At 45.9% G+C, this 23,636-nt stretch overlaps 1 protein-coding gene across 1 annotated transcript in view; it reads left to right on the top strand.

Annotated features, from left to right (window-relative positions):
• Positions 1-4,602, top strand: part of cskl (c-src tyrosine kinase-like) — a 36,484-nt gene extending 31,882 nt beyond the window's left edge. The window contains exons 7-13 of the mRNA XM_079185808.1: positions 313-378; positions 492-591; positions 689-779; positions 1,347-1,420; positions 2,040-2,235; positions 2,682-2,768; positions 3,159-4,602. Of these exons, the coding sequence (XP_079041934.1) occupies positions 313-378; positions 492-591; positions 689-779; positions 1,347-1,420; positions 2,040-2,235; positions 2,682-2,768; positions 3,159-3,341 (797 nt within the window). The 3' untranslated portion in view covers positions 3,342-4,602. The remainder of the gene's footprint in view (positions 1-312; positions 379-491; positions 592-688; positions 780-1,346; positions 1,421-2,039; positions 2,236-2,681; positions 2,769-3,158) is intronic.
• The last annotated feature ends 19,034 nt before the right edge of the window (positions 4,603-23,636 follow it).

The following is a 23,636-nucleotide window of genomic DNA, read 5'->3' as shown; positions in this document are numbered from 1 at the left end:
AATTAATGCTGGTGTGTCTGGGGATGAGTTCCCAAGGTCAACCCGAGTCTTCCTCTGGCTTTCTTTCGTTCCTCGCCGTGTACCCTTCTGACCCGCTAACTCTTTAACGCTAACCGTTCGGATAAATCAACATTTCTCCTCCCAAATAACGGATGCGTCATTCAGAGAGTTGAAGTACTCTGACTAGAAGATGTATTTGAAACTCCTTTATGAATATATACATTGTTTTTTTTACAGTAATGCTATTAGACTTGTAGCGTTACGGTCTTCGCCTGTGAAGCCTGCTAAGTGTTATCTGTCCTCTCTTGGCAGGCGGCTGGGCCTTGAACAGAAAGGAGCTGAAACTCCTGCAGACCATTGGCAAAGGGGAGTTTGGAGGTGAGGATTTCTGCATCATCTCATTTCATATATGTGAGCCGTAGTAACAAGAGGCCACGGTCGCCTCTCATACTGTACTAAAACGTCTCCCCCCCCGACCGTGTCCTCATCAGATGTGATGGTAGGAGACTACAGAGGGAACAAGGTGGCGGTCAAGTGCATCAAAAATGACGCCACGGCGCAGGCTTTCATCGCCGAGGCCTCCGTCATGACGTAAGATGCCTTGATAGTAAATACGTAAAAAGTTGTTTTCTATCATTTTCTTTTAAATGTATTGTTCCCATCACATGTTTTCTGCTTCTGCTCTCAGGCAACTGAGGCACAACAACCTGGTGCAGTTGCTCGGTGTAATAGTCGAGGAGAGGGGCAGTCTCTACATCGTCACGGAGTACATGGCCAAGGTTCGTCGCACAAGTTTTTTTTCATGTTTTTAATACATGTGGAAACAGTATTGGGAAAACTGTATGTGGTTGGTTTAATCTCTACAAAAGCGGAAGCCGTTTTTACGGGGGATTATGTACGGGGCCGTTTCTTGGCTGGATGCAGTGACGTCGGAGTTCCCGCTGGCAACTGCTCCCTGACAAGAAGTAGTCTGGCACCCGAACCGTACACAACGTAACATGTGGATTAAACAAACGACAAACGGCGCATCTGAGATACTTTGTGGATTATTTTTTTTCACAGCCAAACTGGCTGTCTTCCCCCCTGGTTCAAGTCTTTATGCTAAGCTAAGCTAACCGACTGCCGGCGGCAGCCTCATATTTCCTGTGCAGATATGAGAGTAGTAGCGATCTTGTCATCTAACTCTCTGCCAAAAATGTGGAACTATTCCTTTTTATGTCATAGATGGAACCTAGAATAGAGATGAGCACATGTTAAGCTGTTCTTATTAATCACCGAAATAATCTATTAATAAGAGCGAATAATCCCCCCATACTGAAAACGTCCTCCTCTCCTCTGTGTCACAGGGCAGCCTAGTGGACTACCTGCGCTCCAGAGGACGGACCGTGCTCGGCGGAGACTGCTTACTCAAGTTCTCGCTGTGAGTCCTCTTCACCTCTCTTCAGGTTCTCGTTACATTTGTACAACAGACAAACGTTTAATCAGCACAGCTCAGGGGGGGGTCGAGAGTTAAACTGCTGCTCTTTAGCTGTCAGGATCTGAATGGAGCTTCAAGAGAACGTTGTCACGCTCACAAACTGGCGAACATAAAAGAAGCCTTTGTTTACCCAAGCAACCATCGCGCAGGTTGTTCGCCTTGATAAGTGGGCGCTTTATCTGCGAGTCAAGTGCCTCAAAGTCTTTTAACTCTTAACAGTCATTTAGCCGACGCTGTAACCCGGCACAACTCAAAATGACTGCAACACAGGCATGAAACCATGCATCCACAAGGAAGTATTTCATGATTCATTTTCAGTGTGAGTCACGTGTCCCTTGACTGAATCCTTGTCAGACATGTGCAGGGGATTAGACTTTAGGAAGCGAGCAAAGGAGGAAAATCATTCTGCAGTACTTTCTGATTCCAATTATATTTGAGCGGCATTTGTCATTTGACGTGTCTGGCGAGGCCACAGAAATGTCCACGTAGATTGGGGGACGCACACCTGTGGGTTTGCCGTCGTCTCAGCCGTCATGTCTCCTGTCTCGCTGTGTTCGCCCAGTGACGTGTGCGAAGCCATGGAGTACCTGGAGGCCAACAACTTCGTCCACAGAGACCTGGCGGCCCGAAACGTGCTGGTGTCCGACGACAACATCGCCAAGGTCAGCGACTTCGGCCTCACCAAGGAGGCGTCCTCCATACAGGACACGGGCAAGCTGCCCGTCAAGTGGACCTCCCCCGAGGCAATAAGAGAGAAGGTGAGAGGGGATGAGCTAATGCACTGGGACTTTCATCTAGTACCAGCATTAGAAAGAGTTAAAGTAGGACCATTCTTAAGTACACTCTTTTAAGGTTGACACTGCTATCGTTAACATTCAAAGTGCTAAAAATGTTACTCCTGGCACTTTTGTTTGATAGCAGCAGTAGTTTAACTTCCTTCATTTTCTTCCCTCAAATCTGCATGTGCACATGCTCTTTGGAGCCTACGCTGACGTGGAATTCAAACTCACTGAGCACATTTTGTTGTTACGTCTGTGTTTATTGTCACGCTATTCATGTTTCCTCACTTGAACTCTTGAAATGGCACCAAAACAAACAAGGCAAGAGCATTTTTTATGGCTAGAGGAAGCAGAAAATACCTGAATGCACTTGTCTGATGTGTAAATTAACGCTCCCCCCTTTTTCTTTTTTTTTTGTCCGACAGAGGTTTTCCACCAAATCAGACGTTTGGAGTTACGGAATCCTGCTTTGGGAGATTTACTCCTTCGGGCGCGTGCCTTACCCTAGAATTGTAAGTACCTGAACACCACATTTGTGTGGCTCGCCGAGGTCCGAGGCACACCAGCAGATGGCAGGCTTCATTGCTGGGATGTGTGTGTGTGTTCATGTGTGTGTGTTTGTTTTATTTGTGTGTGTTTTACTTGTGTGTGTGTGTGTGTGTGTTATTTGTGAACAGAATTAGTGAAGTGACCTCAAAGATATTTGTGCCATTAGAACTACTGGAGCAAATGTGACACGATGTGTGCTTTATTAGGAATTTAAATATTTTTGCATTGTTGCATCTAAATGTTTAGTCATTTTGTTCATTAACCTATTAGTTTGGATGCCACGGTGCAGCTGAACATCAGTTTACATGTTTAACTCTCTCTCTCTCTCTCTCCCCCGTCCCCCCGTCTCTCAGCCGCTGAAAGAGGTGGTGCCCCGGGTGGAGAAGGGATACAAGATGGACGCCCCTGACGGTTGCCCGCCCGTGGTGTACGACCTGATGAAGCAGTGCTGGACCCTGGACTCTGTCGTGCGGCCCTCCTTCCGCATGCTGAGGGACAAGCTGCAGCATATCAGAGCTAAGGAGCTCTACCTGTGAAGAGGAGACACAGGGGGCGGGGGGGGAGAGGGGGAGGGCGAGACACAGTGGTGGTAGGAGGAGGAGGAGGAGGAGAAGAAGAAGAAGAAGAAGAGGGACCACAGCATCTTCCTCCTGCCTGCTGACCTGTGGGACTGCCATACTGTGGCCCCCTCCCCCCCACCTTTGACCTAAGGCGTTCCCGCCGGCCGCCCTCTGCCTCCACACAAGGACCGTTTCCCTGTTTGTGTTGTAAAGCTTTTGCCAGACTGTTTCCTCTCCTCTCGACGGGCCACTGCTCTTTCCTCACTCGATCCCCACTGTCTCTCTCTTCTCTCTTCTCTCTCCTCTCTCCTGGTCCAAGTTCCTCTTCCTCCTCCACCTGGAAGATCCCTATTTTTCTTATTTTTTTCCCCTCCTCCTCCTCTCCTGAACATGGCATTAACTGGAGGGGAGGCTGGCCCTTTTTCCTCCATGTTTGTCAGGTGCTCTTTCTCCCCCCACCCCCATCATTCCTGGATCTCTGCATCGCCGTGTTGCTCTGCATGAATTCAGCCCAGCTCTCGTCATTCCATCCTTCCCTTTCTCCCCTCGGCGTGGTGTCAGGCGTGGGGCCTTCGTTCTGTGCTAAAGTGCCTCCAGTCTACAGAGCTCCACACTTCCCTCCAGCATGTCTTTCAGCTGGACTGTTGTAGTTTTTTTTATTGCTTTTTTTAAGAGATCTTTTTTTATTGCTTTCATTTTTTTTCAGGGAGGTTATCGAACCGTTTTTTTATTTTAGTGCCATCTCCTGCACCGCCATCATCACCCTATCAGACTGGGAGTTTTTTTTTTTTGCACCACGTGTCCATGAAGAGAGCGTGAACAGGAAGAGAGAGGATGTAGGAGGCCAGTATCATGTTTGTCCTCTAGCCGATAGTCTGGAGGACTGAGGAGGGGAGGAGGGGGGGGGGCATACAGGACAATAACGGGAGACGGGTGGAGAGGCAGTTCACAAACATGGTTGATTCATCATACGTGGGCTCGTTTTTATATCAAAATATATTTAAAGGATTCACATAAAAAAAATAAAAAAAAACGAACAAGGAAAAAACTGACTAGGGCGAAGAATACAAAACAACAAAAGGAGGACTTTCTCTTGGCGTTAGGAACGTTCAGTGTCTCTGTGAACGCTGGGGTCGGGGTGGTGCATGCTGTGTGTGAGAGGCCTTGGGTTCAACTGTCAGTGCTTTCAATGTTCATTGTTTTATTATGCTACCATGATTATGAATAAATCATTCCATCTGAACAGCGTGGAAACACCTGCATCATTGTATCAGCGTGTATGTGTGTGTGTGAGGATCGGAGGGCGCACTGTCTCAGGGTTTCAAGTTGAATATTTAGCCGTAATGGTTGATGAAGAGGGCCTAACCCTAACCCTAACCCATCCAGGTTCCACAATGGAGATCTTAAGAACACTTTTCAACCTACAACATGGTTTACAGTCCTAGAGTGTATGAAGACATATTTGAGATTAGCATGACTATACTAAAGGGTGGGTTCACATTTTTCAAGTCGTACTCTTGATTATACATTGGAATCGTTTTGCTCACTCTAATCACTGGCCATTTACAGACTCCTTATTGAGGCGCTCACAATGGAAGAGATGAGGGGACGAAATCCACAGTTCTGTGAAAAAATGCGTTGTTTAAAAAAATGTTTTAATGTTTTTTTTGCACAAACACAAGATGCGGTCCCCAATATCTTATTGTGGGGGACACTATGAAGGGATTTCATCATGGCCAGAATCAGAATCAGCTTTATTGACGCATACATGGAGTATGACTCCGGTTTACACATTGCTCTCAACGTACATACATAGAATATACAAATAAACAAAAATATATGAACAGGATGAATGATTCAAGTGACCCAGAACTAATTCAGTGTACATTTGAGTATTGTATTAAGATGAATGCCTTGCTCAAAGTGCCATCCAGGTGTCTGGGTTTTTTAGGCTTCCGGGACGGAAAACGCGTCGTCACTACAACAGGTTTTGTCTTCTTTCTAAAACGCGGACTCGTGTTTCAGCTTCCCTGTCTCCTTGAATCGCGTCAAACAGAGAACAGAGAAAATAGTCCTTTTGATTTTAAACTATTCAGCGCTGCGTGAAGAGGGGTCACAAGACAAAGCGGCTGACTGATGCTCTATTTTTTTTTTTTTTAAAGTGTGTCTCACCTCTGTACTCAAAAAAAAGTCTCTTCACGAGCTATAAATAAAGTCCACCAGTGATCATCTTCTGATCGCAGAAGTGCCACGAACAGGTGGTGAGGTGTCAGCGGAGGCTTAAAGGTGTGAAGGAGTGTGTTGTGTCAGCTGGGTTCAACTGTGCCGCCTCCGCGCTCCTCCTCCAGCATCATTTACAGACTGGGATGAGACGAGACCAGTTTACTGGATTTATCGTCTGCTTCCGCTCATTCAAACCTCGTCTTGTATACTTTGATGTGATTCCTATGGATTTGTAATGACAGCGACGTAGGCGGTGACAATGGGCTGGTTACGTAAGCGAGGCAGTTTGTGCTCGTGGCCAAGACTGTGCCGCTGTCAGGACGTATCACGCCAGCTCCGGTTTAACCGCCCTGCTACGGCAGCACGAGACGGGGCCCGCTGCAGAGGTCCCCCTCCCTCCCTCCCTCCCTCCGCCGCACTCAGTTTGTCTCCTCACTGGCTCAACAAAAAAAAAAAGAAAAAAATGCTCATTAGTCGGTTCGGGGAACATTTTTGTATGTCGCCTGACTTCCAGACGTCACCGCCGGGAGGCTTTATTCAGTCCGAGTCCTCAAAGGGAGCAACACAGAGCTTAAATAACTGATTAAAAGAGTTTTAGTATACATAACTGCCCTTTGTGCCCTTACAAAGTACAAACTGCTGCTTGCAGTACACGATCAACAGCGAGGCGAAGCTTTCCGGTGTCCCCCATGGGACCTCATTTCAGGAGAAACATGCACAGTAGGCGATGGCGTTTGATTTTGCGATATGAATTACACATGTTTGTCAATTTAAAAGATAATTTTGCTAGTCAAAGTTAAAGTTCGTGTGAAACTGCTCACTGAACTACACGGGCTTACGAACCAAACAATGCGTTTGAATAGTACGAGTTCATTTGGAAAATGCAGAAGCTTAAATTGTGGGAAATGTAATGTTCTTTCGGTGGAACCACTGCGCTCAACCTGGCAACCCACCCAACGTGCTGTCTGACACGCCCACCACGGAAGAAAACCATTGTACTCTGGTGATGCACATGTGTTCTGGGACGCACACTATGCTAAACTAGCTTAGCAGGAAAACAACAGCAGCACACAAGCTACAAACTCTCCCCGCAGCGTTTAGGCAGCTGTTCCCTACTGATTCAAACAGGGATAAAGCAATCACCACACAATCCCCATTTCTCCAGACCATAATTCTTGCTTTGTTAAAGAAAACCGATACATGAATACGTGCATGACATGATGCTTAGTCATTAACGGACAATGCATATAGTCAAAATCAATGTAATTAGGACAATGACAAGAGCAAACTCACAAGACACAAGAACCAGTCAGAGGGGTCAAAGGTCAGAAGCAGCTGCATCCTGAAATGACCTTCAGTGCCTGGACACAGCAGTCACTGTGGAGACTCAATCTTGTCATTGTCTCCGAACAATCAGCCTGCATATCAGCACATCCTTCATTTAAACACCCATAGTACAGTAACCGTTGTGCTATTATGATACATTTAAAAATGAAAATGTAAAGCCCAGCTGGAGGTATCGCTGTGATGAGAGCTTGTGGTGACAGGAGTGAGCGTTAACGTGCAGCTCTCACGTCGGGATGCCTCGGTCGTCCGTTCACACTTAAGCAATCCTGACAACCGCACAGCTCGGCGTTCCGAGCAGGCACAAGCAGTAGGTTTGGTGCGTTAATCAGCTTTCGATAAGTTATGGATCTGTGCTACTGAGGCACACACTCGACGGCAACAAATTAGCTCCTGGATTTAATCTGATTACGCCAACACCATTTTTTGGTGGGGAGGGGACGAGTCCGAGGGAAGATGCTGAGGGCCGCACGTGTCTTATTGTGGAGTTAGCATGTGCGTTGTCGCCCTGGACCTGACGGATTTACATGCGTGACAGAATGAGGGTGAGGCGGCGAGGCCTCGGCTTCATGTGCCGTTGCTTGGTTACCGCATGGCAGATTTCTTGATGACTCACCGGGAAGACGCACATCTCTAGCCCCGGATCACACGGCATTAACAGATTTCCCACCATCACTGTTTTCATTTTATTTGTACTTCTCGCCGTAGCGCCATAGTTTGCCCTACGAACACGAGAGTGGTATCGATTGCCAAAAAAATAAATAAAAGTTGAACCGTTCCTTTAAAGGCCGGTCGGAGAGAGTCAGTAGATTGCAGGAGGAGAAAGTCTGGGTTCCCCTGAGTTACTGACACTGAGCGGTTTGTTTATACATTGAGTCAGCGTCGGAGTTAAGCCTCCATTTCCTGCTCGTTTCAGGAGCGGGGCGTCGGGGTTGACAGGAGATGACTGAAATGATATTGACATTATCAGGCCAGTGTGCGGCCGGCTGTGTCAAATGTGCACATGTCCTCAGTGACAGGATCCTTTCACACGGATACATCACTCGGGCGATTCACATGCCTTTTCCTGTCTCGGGCTTGCCACTTTGCCAAACACGGCCTAAAAATATGCAGTTTCCTGTTGCAATTAGCTTCTATTTGGGGGACATTTATCTTCGCGTGAAGTCAGCCTTTCACACATGAGTGCCACTTTTTGCATTCAGGCCCTTGTTGCTGTGTCTCAGCAGTTTTGTGGAGTTGGAGGTTTTAGCAGCTTGAATCCCTCCTTTGTTCACCATATGCAGCATTCAGGGTGGATTCTACCGCACGCTCTATTTACTCTGATGCAGCATTGGTTGCGTGTGCCGCATAAATATTGACGTCTTCAATGTCACATTTGCGGGTTCTGATTCTCAGCTGCATCGAGAGCTCTGTGTATTTTTTCATGTCTTGACCGCGGGGGGCATGACCTCGTAAACTCATCAGCGCAGCGACGATCCATAAGCTTCAAGACAGAAGTGACACGACCTCAGACGTCACAGCCGGAGAGCATCGTCACGACTCCCTGTACTGAAGGAACAGATATTCAGACATAAATTAGATGCAGGCATTATGAGCTCATGGTTTATTCAGACATATTTTATATTTAAAAAAACTAATTTGCATTTGGTACATACTGTGCAGCACGTACATTTTGAATTCAACCCCTGACAGGATAGGTTAACATATTGCCAGTCTATCTTAAAACAGTATCCACACGCACGTACGTGCAGTAAAACATCTTATTGGGTCGTTGTAATTATATTAGCTGTGACAAGATCCTATCCTAACACAATCATTTGTCACATCTCTGTGAAAAGTGTAGGTAATAAAATATTTTCATGGACTGTTTCCTTGCTGAGCTGCAGTGGAGACATAGTAACAAACTGAGGGAATGTTGTACTAAAAAGTCGACAACATTGGCAGATTGATTCATTTGATTTGTCCAACACAGACTGCTGAAGCGTATTAAATCTGGCTAATTTGGTTAGATTGTGTTTTTTACGCCGAAGAAGCAACATGGATTTTATTCCCATCTCTAAATTCTCACCAGGAAGGGGTCACTTCACGGCCCATATGGGGAGGAGGAACACGTCCAACAACAAATAAAACGTTCAATGTATGGGCATGTGGGTATTGTTTTAAACAGACTTGAACAAATGTGAGTCCATCCCTTAACGTGGCGGTGTTAGCGCTGTTAGAGCAAGAGTACGCAAGATTTTTTAAATGATCCAACTGAAAAAACACAGTCCAGGGTTGCCAACTCTTTTCCAATGAAAAGTAGCTAGCAGCACTCGCTCCAAAAGTTCAGGCCTACCTCCAAAACCACTGCGCTAATGATTATCTTAATGATCGTAGACAACGAACATGGCTCTTGTTAGAGCTGAAAAGCTAGCAGCTAGCAGGCAGAATACTTACAGGCAGGTAGCCCTGCCAATCATTACTTCACTTTTTTTGTCAGAGCATTTGAGGCATTTGTTGTTGTCAGGATATGACAATTTCAACAAAAATATCAAAAACTTATTTGTACAATATTACCAACCCTGCCTCTAAGCTAAATGCTAACATCAGCATGCTAGCATGCTCACAATAGCAAAGCTAACAAGCTGATGTTTAGCATGTTCACCATCTTCAACATTTACTAATTAACAAAAAGTACCTCTGATGTTGATGGGAATGCCATTTGTTTTGCAGGGGATTTGGTCATAAACTGAAGTATTGGGCATACTGAAATGTTACCTGCTGGTTGCGGTATAGGAAACATCAGAGGATCCCCCATATTCATCCTCTGGGGACCATGAGTGTCTGAACAAAGTTTTGTGGTAATCTATCCAATCATTTTTAAAGATATTTCCGTCTGGACAAAAGCGTTGGACTGACCAACAGACTGACATTACCACCCACTGAGCCACCAGCAAAGCAAGGTTAGGTGTTATGTGCATCCTCCCGCTACGTTTTACCCTTTAACAGCATTCAACAGCAACAGCAGGCTGAATTAATACAGTTTGAGATTATTATGATTATTATTATTATTAGGTCTTGATGGTGTCCTGCTGCTAATCAAAGCCTGAGCTGTGAGCCACATAGTGCATCTGGGAGCTCAGTGCTGGAGGCGGATAACACACGGGGACCGGGCCCGGCAGCAAATGTGGAGGATGAAAGCGCAGCAGTGATGTACTGACGGACTAATGCGAGCCAGTATGTGTCTCCTCCATCGGCCCACCCTCGTAGTGTCTCACTCTGAGAGTCGGTGATGGCTCACAAACAGAGGGAGACTGGAGGAGGAGGATAACGACCACAACAAAAGGCGAGCCTTGTCCGCTGAGCTGCACGTAAACAGTCCCCGCTGCCTGTGATGTAACACCGGCCTGCTTTCTGAACCTCCTCTTTAAATAACCCAATAGTTGCCCTGCAGTGTTGGCTGACATGTTCATTTGACTTTGAGAAATATCAAGGTTCCACCGAGTCGCAGAGAACATGTTTTCTGCGCCGCTTGTCAGCATGAATTTGCATTTCGCTCCTGACATTTCACCTCCCCCTGCCTCAGGGCCCCCGGCCTGCTGGTGGCCAGCGGGAGGGGGGGGGGGGGGGGGGACCGTGCCAACCCACATCCCAATAAAGAGAGGGTGAAGGGCCCCACGGCCCCTGGGAGTCACCATTGTGATACCATTCCACTCCACTAGTAGCTTTCCAACCTACATTGTTCATCTCGCTGTCTTAAAAATGCTGAAAATGGCAGAAGAGAGGAACAAACAAGCTGCACCAGGAACAACTTCAACATAAAATCACAAATAAAGCTGCATCAGAGAAGAATGTAGAAGTAATACATTTAGATATTTTAGGTGCTAAATTCGAAATTCAGAGCTTTGATATTGCAGCAAACAACTATTACATAGCCAGCCCCGCAAATGCATGTTAATGCATGTGACTCTCTCTCTCTCTCTCTGTGTGTGTGCGCCCCTCTGACTAGCTAATCGCCACAGCTCTGCACGGCGCTCCTGAGGCAGTTACAGCTGAAAACGGCGTCCCGGAAGCGTAGCACCCACCCTCCGATTCCCCCCTCAGGTAAACACTGACAGCTCTGTCAGCACCAAGGCCGTTTCCTTTGCGCTGTCTGTGGCGTTAGCACCGTTAGCCTCCACTAGCCGTGTGGAGGCTATCCCTCAATCACATTATACTCTCTGAATGTCGGCTTCAGCAGCTTTAACGATTCTCTCTTTAAAGCTGAAGGGGTCGCTGGAGCTTTTTAAAGTCATTATTTTAGTTTTCAGGCCACAACTTAGCGACTTCAAGTCTGACCGCTCTCGTTGACCTGGTTGCCCTCTCTCAGCTGTGTAACTTTGCCAGCGTGTGTGAGGCTATATGCCGGAGGTATGTTGTAACATTGAAGTAGTATGTAATCTGTGTGAACATGCTAGCGTTGTGTGACTCATTGAACTGCAACAAAGAAGTGTAACAAGTGGATTTGATGCATTTCAGAGTGCTACATTCTCCATGTGATGTTATATAGTGCACTATGAGAAAACAAGCTAGCTAGCTAGCCCTTGTGCTTAAATAACTTATTTTTAAGTGTGCTATCTACACTGACAGGCGAAATAGACCAAGGCATCCCATCCATCCTTGCGTCAGGTATCAGTCCCCCACCCATCCTGTGGTATGAAGCGCCACATACTGCTTTGGATCGGGTAACACGAACAGCCAGGCTGCAGCTCACTGACATCATCTTTCAGGATTTCTGGGTTTTGAAGTTCAAATCCTTTTTATAGCCATTTGGAGACGCTAGTGCGCAAAGTTTTTGTTGGTTCAGCTTGAAAGCATCTTCTCTCCCGACGGTGCCGGGGCCCGGCAGCAGATGATGTGAGGTTTGATGAATCCCTCGTTGTGTGAGTCACAGCAAAGAGTCTGACACCGACGGCTCGTCACGCTCGCTCTCATTCAGAAGTAGGTGTTTTGTTGTCACTTTTTATAGACCGGCAGCAGGCCGGGTGTCAGGCTGCATGAGCTGACAACATTCATTGCGTGAGTGCGAGTAAGACTTAATACCGAATGTAATCACAGTTTTCTGTATTTAAAAAGAAAAGCAAACCCACAAGAACTCTGTAGCCACATAGACTTACAGTGACGCTGACATGCGTGGTGCGACAGTTGCTGAGATGTAATGATAAACTGAGGAGAAGAACATTTTCTGTCGCTAAAAAAAAAGTCAGTCTCGAGGTTTCCACCCTCACAAATGACCCGGGCTCTGTTTTTTTTGTTGATGTAGCGAACGTCCACAGAGGACGGATTGTAAACTGTTGTGACACACGAGGAACCGCAGCCAACCATGAGTAATGTTAAGGTTCACGAAACGCCTCAGAGACCGCAAATAAAACAGTCAAAGGCTTGTCACAACTGTACGTTTACAGCTACATTCTTTGATTTTTTTTGGTGATGGTGGTGTGGGTGTGTGTGTGTGTGTGTGGGGGGGGGGGGGGGGGGGGGGGGGGGTTGTTAGCAATTTAAGGACTTGCCTTGGGGTTTGAGAGCACATCAACTCACCACTGCAGCAACGTGTATGAATATTTTGATGGGGTGCCGGATTAAGGCGTGCACACGATAATATTCACCCAATATTGTTTTTGTTTGCGAGGACGAATTTGTGACAAACTCTTTTTTTAAGAATGGGCCCCACTCGCTCTGTGAGCACCCATAACCCCCCCCCCCCCCCCTTTGCCCACCCAGTGCCCCCTGTGCACCCATGGAGGGAGGAGGGGACCACACACACACATACACACACACACACACACACACACCGTCTGAGCTTCACTCCTTGCAGCCCTGCACGGAGGGCAGGGGGAGGAGAGACACAGATGAGGGCTGCAAGCCCGTGCGGGGGTTGTTAAGCCAGAGCTTGTAGAAACACAGGAGCTAACGAACGCAGCCAGAAGTCAGCAGCTGCAGCTCCACGGCACAGACCACCACGGCTCCCTGAATATATATATATATATATATATATATATATATATATATATATATATATATAGGCAGGAATGGCTCACTAAGAACAACAAATGAACAGGGGTTTTGTTTCGGCTATATCTACAAGGAGAACATTACTCCACATACACAGGCAGAAGAGTGTGTGTGTGTGTGTGTGTGTGTGTGTGTGTGTGTGTGTGTGTGTGTGTGTGTGTGTGTGTGTGTGTGTGTGTGTGTGTGTGTGTGTGTGTGTGTGTGTGTCTCTCTCTCTCCACCTTGGGCAGGAATGACTCCGAGCACGTTTACGTTAATTAAGTTGATGCATCGCGGCAACTCGCATGTGAACAGACATGTATGATCACATAGCCGCAGCAAAGTAAGCTGCTGGCGAGCTCACACACACGTGTTCTCCATGACCGCCAAACAGAAGGCTAAATACAGTAGGAGGGTTTGTGTGGTTTTTTCGATGAAAGCTTGTGTTGATATGGACAACGCCGCCGGGTGCTGTAGGTCTCTAACATGAAGCACACTCGGGGCTTTGCTCGACCCCTTTTCACTTTTGTTTCACTTCGCCTCAGCGCCTCGCAATGGCCGATGTATTCCTGTTGGCTGCTTTGTGTGGGAACTGTGATGATGCGATCATTAGAAAAAGCAGAGCTATTCAAAATCATGTTGTTGATCACCACAGCACGTTACCACCTTTTGTGTGTTGTGGATGTTGCATAACGGCTATCCTCATCACTCTGTGAAATATAATGATTGTGATAATGCGCTGTAATTATTGTTATTCACATCCTGACTATAACACGGATTTCTACCTGCGGGGATAATGTGGGTGCTGAACTTAAAGATAAGTGTAAGATTGTACTCCCGTGTCGGGCAAATTTGATGGATTCAGCTGAGATAACTTCGACCACGCACATCTGGTGGACAGCTAAAGGTGAGCATGAACCTGGAACACATTTAACAACGACATTACAACTGGACAATTCAACCTGTAACTCCTGCTGTGCTAGACAATGATTTCATGTTGGGGCCCGTGGGGTTTGCAGAGAGGATTTTGTTTGATTTAGGACAACACACATTAATCAACATTTCTGTATATGTGCCAGTCATTATGTAAAAGGTGGATGTACTCACCGTGACGACCTGTCGATCACAGTAAGCCCGCCCTGAAGCATACTCTGCTTTATGGTCGGTTTGACTCTAAATGGGACCATGATTTACTAAATGAACATCATGCTGTATTGCAAAACTAGCGATTGAGACCATGAACTCATGTTTACAATGACCTCCACCTGAGAAGATCTGGTGTGCTGATGGACCATTTTTGGTTCAGCCAGATGATGCACGCTGAGGCACGGCAGCCTCGGCGTCAAGAAGACAAAACATCACAGCCTCAATGTCAGCGTGTTGATAACCAGCTCAGTAATTATCCGTCCCCCCCCCCACTATGCTATCCCCTCTCACCTTGACTCAGCCCTTTTGGGATTTACTGAGAAAATGCTGGTTAAGGCTGGTGTGACATCCTCCTCTTCTTCATCTCACTTGGCATGGACCCATTGCCTCGTACTCACCAACGCCCAGAGGCAGGACTTCCTTTTCCTTTTGATAAGTCGTAGAATGCACTCAAATAATTCCGTAATGTAGGATTTTATGTCAGTTACTACATTTAGCTTCATTAAACACCAGGTCTTTGACAGGCAAACCCTTTTAAATGTGATTGTTTAGTGCGGGACATGTGTCAGCGCTGCGATAGTCTGGTGACCTGGCGGATAGCGGTGCAGCAGTGCTGAGCCAACCCCTCCCACCAGTGTTATGAGAGGAGGAGGTGGAGTCTTTGTTTAATAATTCTGTCCAGTGCAAGCAGATGTCTTCTGGGAAATTTGCTCCTTTTGAATATGTTGCTTCTCATGCATTCTTAGACACCTGCAGGCCGCCTAAATATAGTTTTGCCTTTTCTGATGACTTTGCGCCTGTCATCTTCATTCAACCTGGATCTCATTTAACAAGCCTGTAGAAAATTAATTAAGATTTCATTTTTAAGCCACTGCCCCCACTAAGGTAAGGGTAGTCTCTGGCAAAAATAAAACATCATGGAAAAATTCAACGCTGGTAAAAAAAAACAGAAACATCCTCACATTGGAACTAGTAAAGGTTTGTTGTTTTTGCTTAAACTATTAACCTTTTATTAAGATAGTGGCAGATGAATTTTCTCCACTCGTCAATTAATCCACAAATTGTTTCAGCTCTTCAGTATTCTACTCCTCATAGCCGTCAAAACTAAAATGGAAGGATAAATGCTTGGTGCTTGCTCCTCCTGCGGGATGATGTCACCTCTGCACGATTGGTTGAGTGGAGCTTGGATTGGCTGCCATCTGACCCCTGGTTCGGCCGACAGCGGTGACCTCACGTCCACTGATACACTTTACGTAACAATTACATGCAACCTCTCGTTGTTCGTGCAGGCCCGAGGCCAGTTTCACTTCACCGCTTTCGTGCTCTTGCAGCCGTTCTGCTGCGGATCGTTCCCGCCGCGACGGTGACGGTCAAGAGTTCATTCGAGCTCAGCTGGCTGCCTTAATGAACTAGCAACCTATTATCATATTATGTCATTGAGACATGAAAACCACCGAATGGGATCAAATGGACATCAAACAGTTGAATTTTGACCCAGGTGACTAACTGGCCCGTCTCTGCCTTCACTGATTTGCATCAGCGGTGTGTTCAGCCCCGTCGGTCTGTGCTTCAATATTTCCCCGCTCTGCTGAGACTTGGCTTCAGAGGCTCGCCTCCTGCCTCGGTCCAAGCTGGATTACTCATCAGTAACACACACACACACACACACACACACAGACGTGGGCAGCGACGTCGTGCATGACGCACGTGGCCCCATGTTCACTTTAACTCTGCACTGGCTTGAAGAGATGCGAGCATTAGTTGAGGCTGTGATTAACTGACACTTTGGCCTCCTGTGTGGAGAAATTGCTGCTTGCTGCTCTTTACCTGCATTTATAGTGAGTTAGTCTGAGGCAGCTAAATCCACATACATGTACAGTGCCATTTACCCTGACACCCACAGCGAGCAATTTGAATAGCGAATGTTCTTTCTGTGAATCACATATTGACGACATGAAATGAGAGCTGCCTCAGTTCAACCAATTCATGTTTCCTTGGCCTGTTAACAGCCCCACAGGAGCACTCACAGGTAGAGCACCACCACAGTCAGGACAGGCGGCTGAAGGACTTCAAACATCCCGGTCCAGGTTTTGCCAGAAAGTCCAGGGATTTAAACCGGCAGCCTACCTGTCAAAAGCATGTTTTCGTCTACGTTTAAGGACTTCAAGTCCGTCTTTGTCTAGCCATCAGGCCAACTTCTATGTATTTATCTTTCATTGCATAATGCTTGTCTTAAAACGCATTTCTCTAGCACATTTGCTACGAATTTAAAAAGGCTTAAGATATTCAACACTTATATATTAAACACACAAATATGACATTGAACAGACACAGATACGACGTGCCATTTAATTGCATTTTTAATATCATGGTCTTTCTGATTACTTGTGCAGCTGAACGTATCCAAAGGGATTTGTCTTGTTCTGGCGTTTATATAACTGCTGCGTTTCCTGTGATGCCTCAGCCAGGTGTGCGGTGTTGGGCTGTGACAGGTCGCATGGTTGGCGGGGACAGGCCGTGACGGACACTCTCCCATGGCTGCGAGGGGAAACGTCTACGTGCAGCCGTCTATGTCACGTGGCGAGAAGACCATCGCCTTGGCGAAGGTCCGTGACGCTCAGGAATGCTAACGTCTTCAGGCAGCCTGTCAGATAAATCCCACATCCTGTCCAGCCTCCCGGAAGTTTGATGGCTCCGGCACACGTCCCTGACTTCTCAGACGTCAACGGCCTACTTTGGTAACTCGCCTAACCTTCACCTTCGGCTGTGACGCTCTGATTGAGCCACAGTTAATTGAATTTTGGTGAGCGAAAGGTCTGACACCAAGGGAAGAGGGAGGAGAGGAAGGGACCGTTATCGCTCCAGCAGGGATGAAGATGATGAGTTTGCCTTTGGGGCGAGGGCTTGATTCAGTAGAGCATATGAGCCGTTTTCAGTCGGTTTCATCAGAGCGGGCCTCGTGTTGTCTGGGTTTGGGAAGGGGTGCGCATGAGGTTGGGCAGAGACATTTACCAACACACAGGGTCTTATGTAACGACTCCTTGTGCTCTGCTGGGCGAGTGGCTTTGGGGAAACCTGGCTTGAATGTTCGAGGAGAAGGGAGTCCAGTGTTATCACGTCTCGTTTATCTGTAGCCAACATTTTAACAGGTTTCAGGGAAGAAATGTGTTCATTTGACTTGTACAAAAGAAAATGGCTTTTGTTGTTAGTTGTTATGGTGACAACACAGGTCAGTGAAGCTGTAAAGTGTTGTCACAGCTCGCCGGGAAGAGAGCGGATGCAGCCCCTGGAGACGGGTGGCTGGCTATTAGCTAGTTAGCTTGTCCTTCTCTGGAGCGGCGGGTGAGGTGGACACTGCCACCACCGCGCTGGTCGACTCATTTTCTGTAACCAGCGTAGCGTTTGTGAGAAATCTATGTTTAAAAGCGCTCCTAGTGATGGATATTATGTGATACAATATATTTACTTGTAAAAGGTTTAAACTAAAAGTAAAGTCACCGAATGTATTGTGCACTGTGAAAGAAACCAGACCTGTTCACCTCACCGCCATAAAAGGTAATAAATTCTGCCACAGGAACTAAGACACGGTCTACGGAAAGAAGGGGATGTTGCTGAAAAGTGTGTCTGAGCACAGACCAATCGGTCACAGGGCAGGAAGAGCCAATCCCTGAAGCTGATCGATGTGGTGAAGAATGTGTAATATGAGACATTTCAGAGACTCTCCTGGAACAAAGACGCTCCTTTTCCTTGATGAGAAATGTTGAACATAACACATTGCAGCACAGTTGAATTAGCAGGCTAGCTAACTAGCCAGCTGTCCGCTAGTTAGCTGGCTAGCTCTCTAATTCTACCACTCTTTAACGCTACACTGATTACAGAAAAGATAGCAAATGTGCTTTCTTACGCTGGGACAAGAATGAGTGGATGTAGCATGTAGTTCAATTCTACTAATTTACTCTGGCTCTCTATACCTTCATAACGTTAGTACTCCACATGCTCGTTTTAGTCGTTACTGCAAAACCTCACCTGACTTGCGGTAAGTCTGTGTAGTTTATTTGGAATTTAGCTCGCTACATTGGTCATCATGGCAACTGTACACATTCACGCTCTCACCATCCTGCAACCTTGATTTCAACGGGAATGTCCCTTCTACTCCTTTCTATTTCTTTCTTAACTACCTCTAGTGTTACCTAACATTTGGATTTGTCTAGGTTTTGGGATACCTTCACTGCGATTTCTTCATCCCAACACAACGGAGGTGAATTAATTTGACCTTTGCGGGGTTGGAGCACCGACACTTAATTTAAGAATAAAAAAGCAACATCTCGTAAAAGTCGTATTAAGCCCCAAATACATGCATTTCCATTTTGCAGAGAAGCAGCCAGTATTTCTGAGCTGGAGCACTACCTGCCTTTGGTTTGCTGTGTGTCGTTTAGCTTGTGATCATTTGTTTGAACACTAATTTGTACAATATACACCAAGTAGCATATTGTCAACAGAAAAATTTGGTTCAATTTAATTCACTGATACATCTTGTCCTCTTCATGACAGGACCAGTGCAGAAGCCACCTTCAAGCCCTTATCATTTCAGTTCTTATTTTGTATATCATTTCTTTATCCAGCTTTTGCAAAAAACTTTTATCAGGCAACTGTATTTTTGTTGTAATTCTGAATTAATGTAATAAACTGATTATGATAATGAAGAATATGCATTTCATATGCTGTTTCTTCTTCTACTGTTACTGCTAATTAGAGAAACATGGCAAGCTCTACTGTTCCTTGTATGTCCAGTGTTGTGCCGTAGCTAACAAATGTCCTTTTTGGAAAAGTGAAGACTTTTTGTGGCCATCGGTGCGAGCTGAAGAAGAGGCCGATACGTATAACCTGTTCTTCATCTGAGGTCGGTTTATTTGTCCGTACGGTCGTCCCAGAACCTGAGCAGGCAGAGGAACAGAGGAAGTGACAGGATGAGGACGAGCCCCACCTCCACCCATCCCCGCTGCACGTGCACAGGGACACACTGACTCATACTGACTCATACTCCCTCCTCACATGGGGAACAACACGGCCTCTCACTAAATCACTGTGTGTGTGTGTGTGTGTGTGTGTGTGTTAATATTTTGGTGTTTACGGTTATGAGGCCTCTAAGGATAACTGGGCATCAGAGGCAGTGATGTGCGAGCGCCGAGATCAGATGAGGTCACCAGGCAAGGCGAGCTTGGAGGAGTTTGTGCAGAGCAGCAGCTCTGTGAGGTCAGCTGCTTGTGTTTTGTGAGAGGGAGCGGATGCTCTTAGTTATAGCATATGTCACACATTTAGCGTATGAAAAAAGCAAAACAGATGTTTCAGATACATCTGATACCAGAGCGGCTGGAGATAGGCATTTAATCAGCTTTGTTTCCCCCCATGAAGTCGTGCATGTCATTGAAAGTTAAATCACACAACTTGCATGCTGCCATTAATAAGCTCTAAAAAGCACCATTTGCGTGATTGGAAACAAATGTCGGACTCCTATTTATAGCGCTTGAGAATGCCCCCGTGCAGGTCTGTCCCGAATCCACGCGGCCTCGTGTTTGCGACGGTTGAGCTGTTCTCAGATCGGTTGTGTCCGCTGAGACCGCGTTCAACATCGGTGCTCAAAACCTTCCAGTGGATGGACAGACAGGGAAGCTGCACGCAAAGGCGAACAAACACACACACACACACACATTGTCGGTGAGGATATTTTGGAGGGAGTTGGGTCAGTGTGGCTGACAGTTAGGCTGCAGGCGGCACGTCTTCGCCATAAGGGTCTCGGAAATCCAGAAAATCACTCTCATTCCTGAGGCAGGGGCTCTCTTTTCTTTTCCATTGTTTGCTTTAAATCCTTAAATTCGGCCCAAAAAAATGTTGGGGGGACCACACACACACACACACACCAATGCTGTATTTATTTGAATGTAAATACAAGCCGAGCTCTGCTGTGACTCAACTGCTGCTGGGAAACGTCATCGTTCCAGTGACATCAAAGCCTGTGTGTGTGTGTGTGTGTGTGTGTGTGTGTGTGTGTGTGTGTGTGTGTGTGTGAGTGAGAGCGCATACATTGTTTTTACAGAAGTGAGGACGTGTTACAGACTTGGGGTCATAACTTCTGTCATAACTTCTCGTGGTGCTGTTGGGGGAGGGGAGTTATGTAAGCAGCAGAAAGGAATGTATGTTGTTGGCATGGCTGCGAGAGAGAGTCAGAGAGACGGAGGGGGGAGGGAGAAGGAGAGAGGGAGTAAGGAAGCTGTAACTCTTTAACACACAAGAAACAGATGGAGTATGATGCTTCAGGCAGACCTCAGGGGTCACAGCAAGATGACGAGATATATAAAGAAGATGGGGCATGCTGCATCATGGGAAATATGAAGTATCGTATAGTGTGTAATGAGTACCGCAAGCACACATTTGAAAACAGTAAGCACACAAAATTAAAATTAGTAATATAAAACAATAAAAACTCATCTCAGTAAAATATATTCGAAACTGCTGCTCGAAAACGCCGGCGTAGTGTGGACGCTCAGCGTAAACGTAGCAAAACATCTGCGTTTTCAAATGGAAACGGAGTAGTGTGGACATGGCCTGAGAGCGATGGATTGGACCAAGCTGTCAGGAAGAGCGCCGGGTTTTTGAAACAAAATATCTGTATAGTGGCCAAACGGTGGTAAAAAATACTTTTTCCTATAGACTTACATGGGGAAAGAGATTTTTGAGGTATTTCAACTTCCCAGTACGAACACTTGAATATCCCAAGACCTCGGTCCGGAGCGAGCTGGGAGGTGGGGTTGAAGAAACGCTCATGCCCTTGCTCTATTTGGGCCCATGGATGCGAAAGATTGCCGGAAGATCAGGGTAATTTTATCTGAATTTTACACTCAGAAGTCAAACTGTTTTTTTGGCCTCATGCGCCACAAAGCAACTTTGAATGAACAGATCCCCCGCCTCCATTGCTGTATCCAGTTCTCTTTATACATCCATGGAATGGACCCACAAGCAACAACAAACAACTTCTGGTGAGAGACGATATGTTTACGCCTTATTTTACTGCGATAAAGCCATTGGAATGTTTATCTGCGACATGTAGCGTAACTCTAGCACAAGTAGCGAAGAGTCACAGAGTCAACAAACTATTGTTTGGACAAAAAGAGGACAATTGTGTTATTTTGTTGTTTTGAAAAGTTAGACAATCTCACTTTTACCTGATATTAATGACGGCATATGTCAAACACAGCCAAGCACGTGTCACATTGTTGAAGGACATTTACCACCTAGCTTAACTAGGTATATAGCATCAAACCTAATATACATTTTCAATGTAATTAAAGTGAATGGATTCTCTATACTCATGTAGACACTATTATAACTGAAACAGGGTGTAGAAAGTAGAGACTGTCACCTTCGAACTTAGAAAATCCTTGAAAAGCTTCATATGAAACTCAAAGCAGATTGTTATTGAAAGTGTCTTCAAATCGAGGACCTTTTTCCTAAAAAAAAAAAAAAACACAAGCATGGGATTATCTGCAGTATATTAAAAAGCCTGTCACAAAAACTGTCATGAAACAAATTGTTGTAAAAATGGCTTCTGGAATTAAAAACCTTCATTCTCTGTCCCGTCCCCCCCCCCCCCCTCTCCGCTGACCTTTACCCCATCTTCCAGCCATCCCAGCAGCCATTTCTCTCCATCCTTGTCTCACTCCTCTTGCCACCCGGCCTGCTTTATCTCATCCTCCTCTCCTCCGCTCACCCTCGCACCGCCGATTGTTTGCTTCTATTCCACGAAGGAGAATTTTACGGTTTTCTCATTCCATTTAAGCTCAGCCAGCGCCAACCCATTGTGCTCTGATGCTCCTCTCAGGCAGGAGGTCTAAATCAGGCAGGAGGGGGGGGGGGGAGGGTGGTAGGGATTTGAGGGAGGGAAGAAATGAGGGCTGGGGGTGAGGAAGGAGGGCAAGGGAGGATAAGAAGGAAGTGTTAGAAGAGAGGGGGAGAAAGGCTGAGAGTAAAGCCAAAGTGTGAGAGCAGTGAGGGAGAGGTTTCGAAGAAGCACGAGAGGAAAGAGAAGCTAGACATCACAGCCTCATCCATATGCTCATGACGTGGACTCAAATCTCACCCATGACCTTTCCTGCTTGCCATCTTCTCTCTCCCGCCTCTCTTTGCTGTCTCCTGAATGACACATTTTCCTTACATACCAATATCTCTCTCGTTATTGTCGCTCGATTTTACTTTCACTCCCTACTACTAGTTTAGCCACAGTTATATTTTGATTGACATCCCCTCCTCTTTTATTTTTGTAATCATTTTAAATCTAGCGCACAGATGATATCGCAGACTGTCTCGCTGTGCAGCGACTTAGCCCACAGCCTGGAGCCCGGCTGGTACAAGCAATAAAAGCTGCAAAATGCTCATACGGTTTAAACCCACCGGAGCTACTTACACTAATACAAGTTTGTGCATTTAAACGCACAGAATTGGAGCGAGCTAATATTAATACTAGTCTGCACATGCATGGAGATAGGAGCTGCATTTCATGTCGGGCAATTTTCTTGAAAGTGGTTTAACAGGTTGGCAGCAACACTTAGTGCACTGTGTGCGGATTAAACAACACTTGTGAGTGAGTGTGTGTGTGTGTGTGTGTAAATGAGAGTATTATAACAGCACTGCAGTTTGCAGGAAGTGTAGGTATTGCATTGTGGGTAAGAAGGAACACAGATGTGAAAACCCTTCCTTTATTAACCTTTGTCCGTTAGGGGATTGTCACTTTGAAGCGACGTCCCCAGTTGGAAGCAGACTGTTGTTTAAAATATCACGGCATGCTGGGACATTTACTGTTCACACTCAATTTCACAACCTATTTCAGCTCTCTGAACATTTAAGTTTCGTCTTTCTCACTCTTGATCCACGCATTTTTCTGCTGTGAATTTTGTGGCCGAGTGTGTCTTCTTAGCAGCCTCTTTTCACACTTTTAATGTCCTTGAGTATGTTGGTGAGGATGCGCAGAGCGGCCTCATCACGCCTTTCACCCGGTGATGGAAGAGAAGAAGACGGAATGCCGATGATCCTACAGCATCGTTTTCATTCCCCCTTCAGCCGCTCTAATGACATTTTTTATGACACACTATACTATGACTTTTTATGACATAATATTGTGACTTTTTTATGACATTTTTATGAAATACTACACTTTTTTCATTATATTTTTTATAATTTTTTGTATCATATATATTTTTAAACAGTGAATCCTGCACTAACAGTCATGAGCAAAAGCACGAAACTAAGAGAACTCGCCTCACTTTTTCACCGTGGCTGCTTTTTGATGTTACTGTTCATATCTTGTTCTTTGACGCCAGGTTGTTGAGGAGTGATACAATTTGTCTTTTAACTCTGAAATGGATATATAGACTGTTTTCTCGTCAAAGTTTCTTGAAACAAGCTGGAAAGGAGATTGCATCTGCTGATGATGCACATGATCCAATAAAAATGATTGATTATTGATATAAGCAGCTGTATGCAGGAAAAGGTCTGTCT

Source organism: Pholis gunnellus, assembly GCF_910591455.1.
Source record: "Pholis gunnellus genome assembly, chromosome: 1".
Lineage (NCBI taxonomy): Eukaryota > Metazoa > Chordata > Actinopteri > Perciformes > Pholidae > Pholis > Pholis gunnellus.
This window is presented reverse-complemented; position numbering and strand designations above follow the sequence as displayed.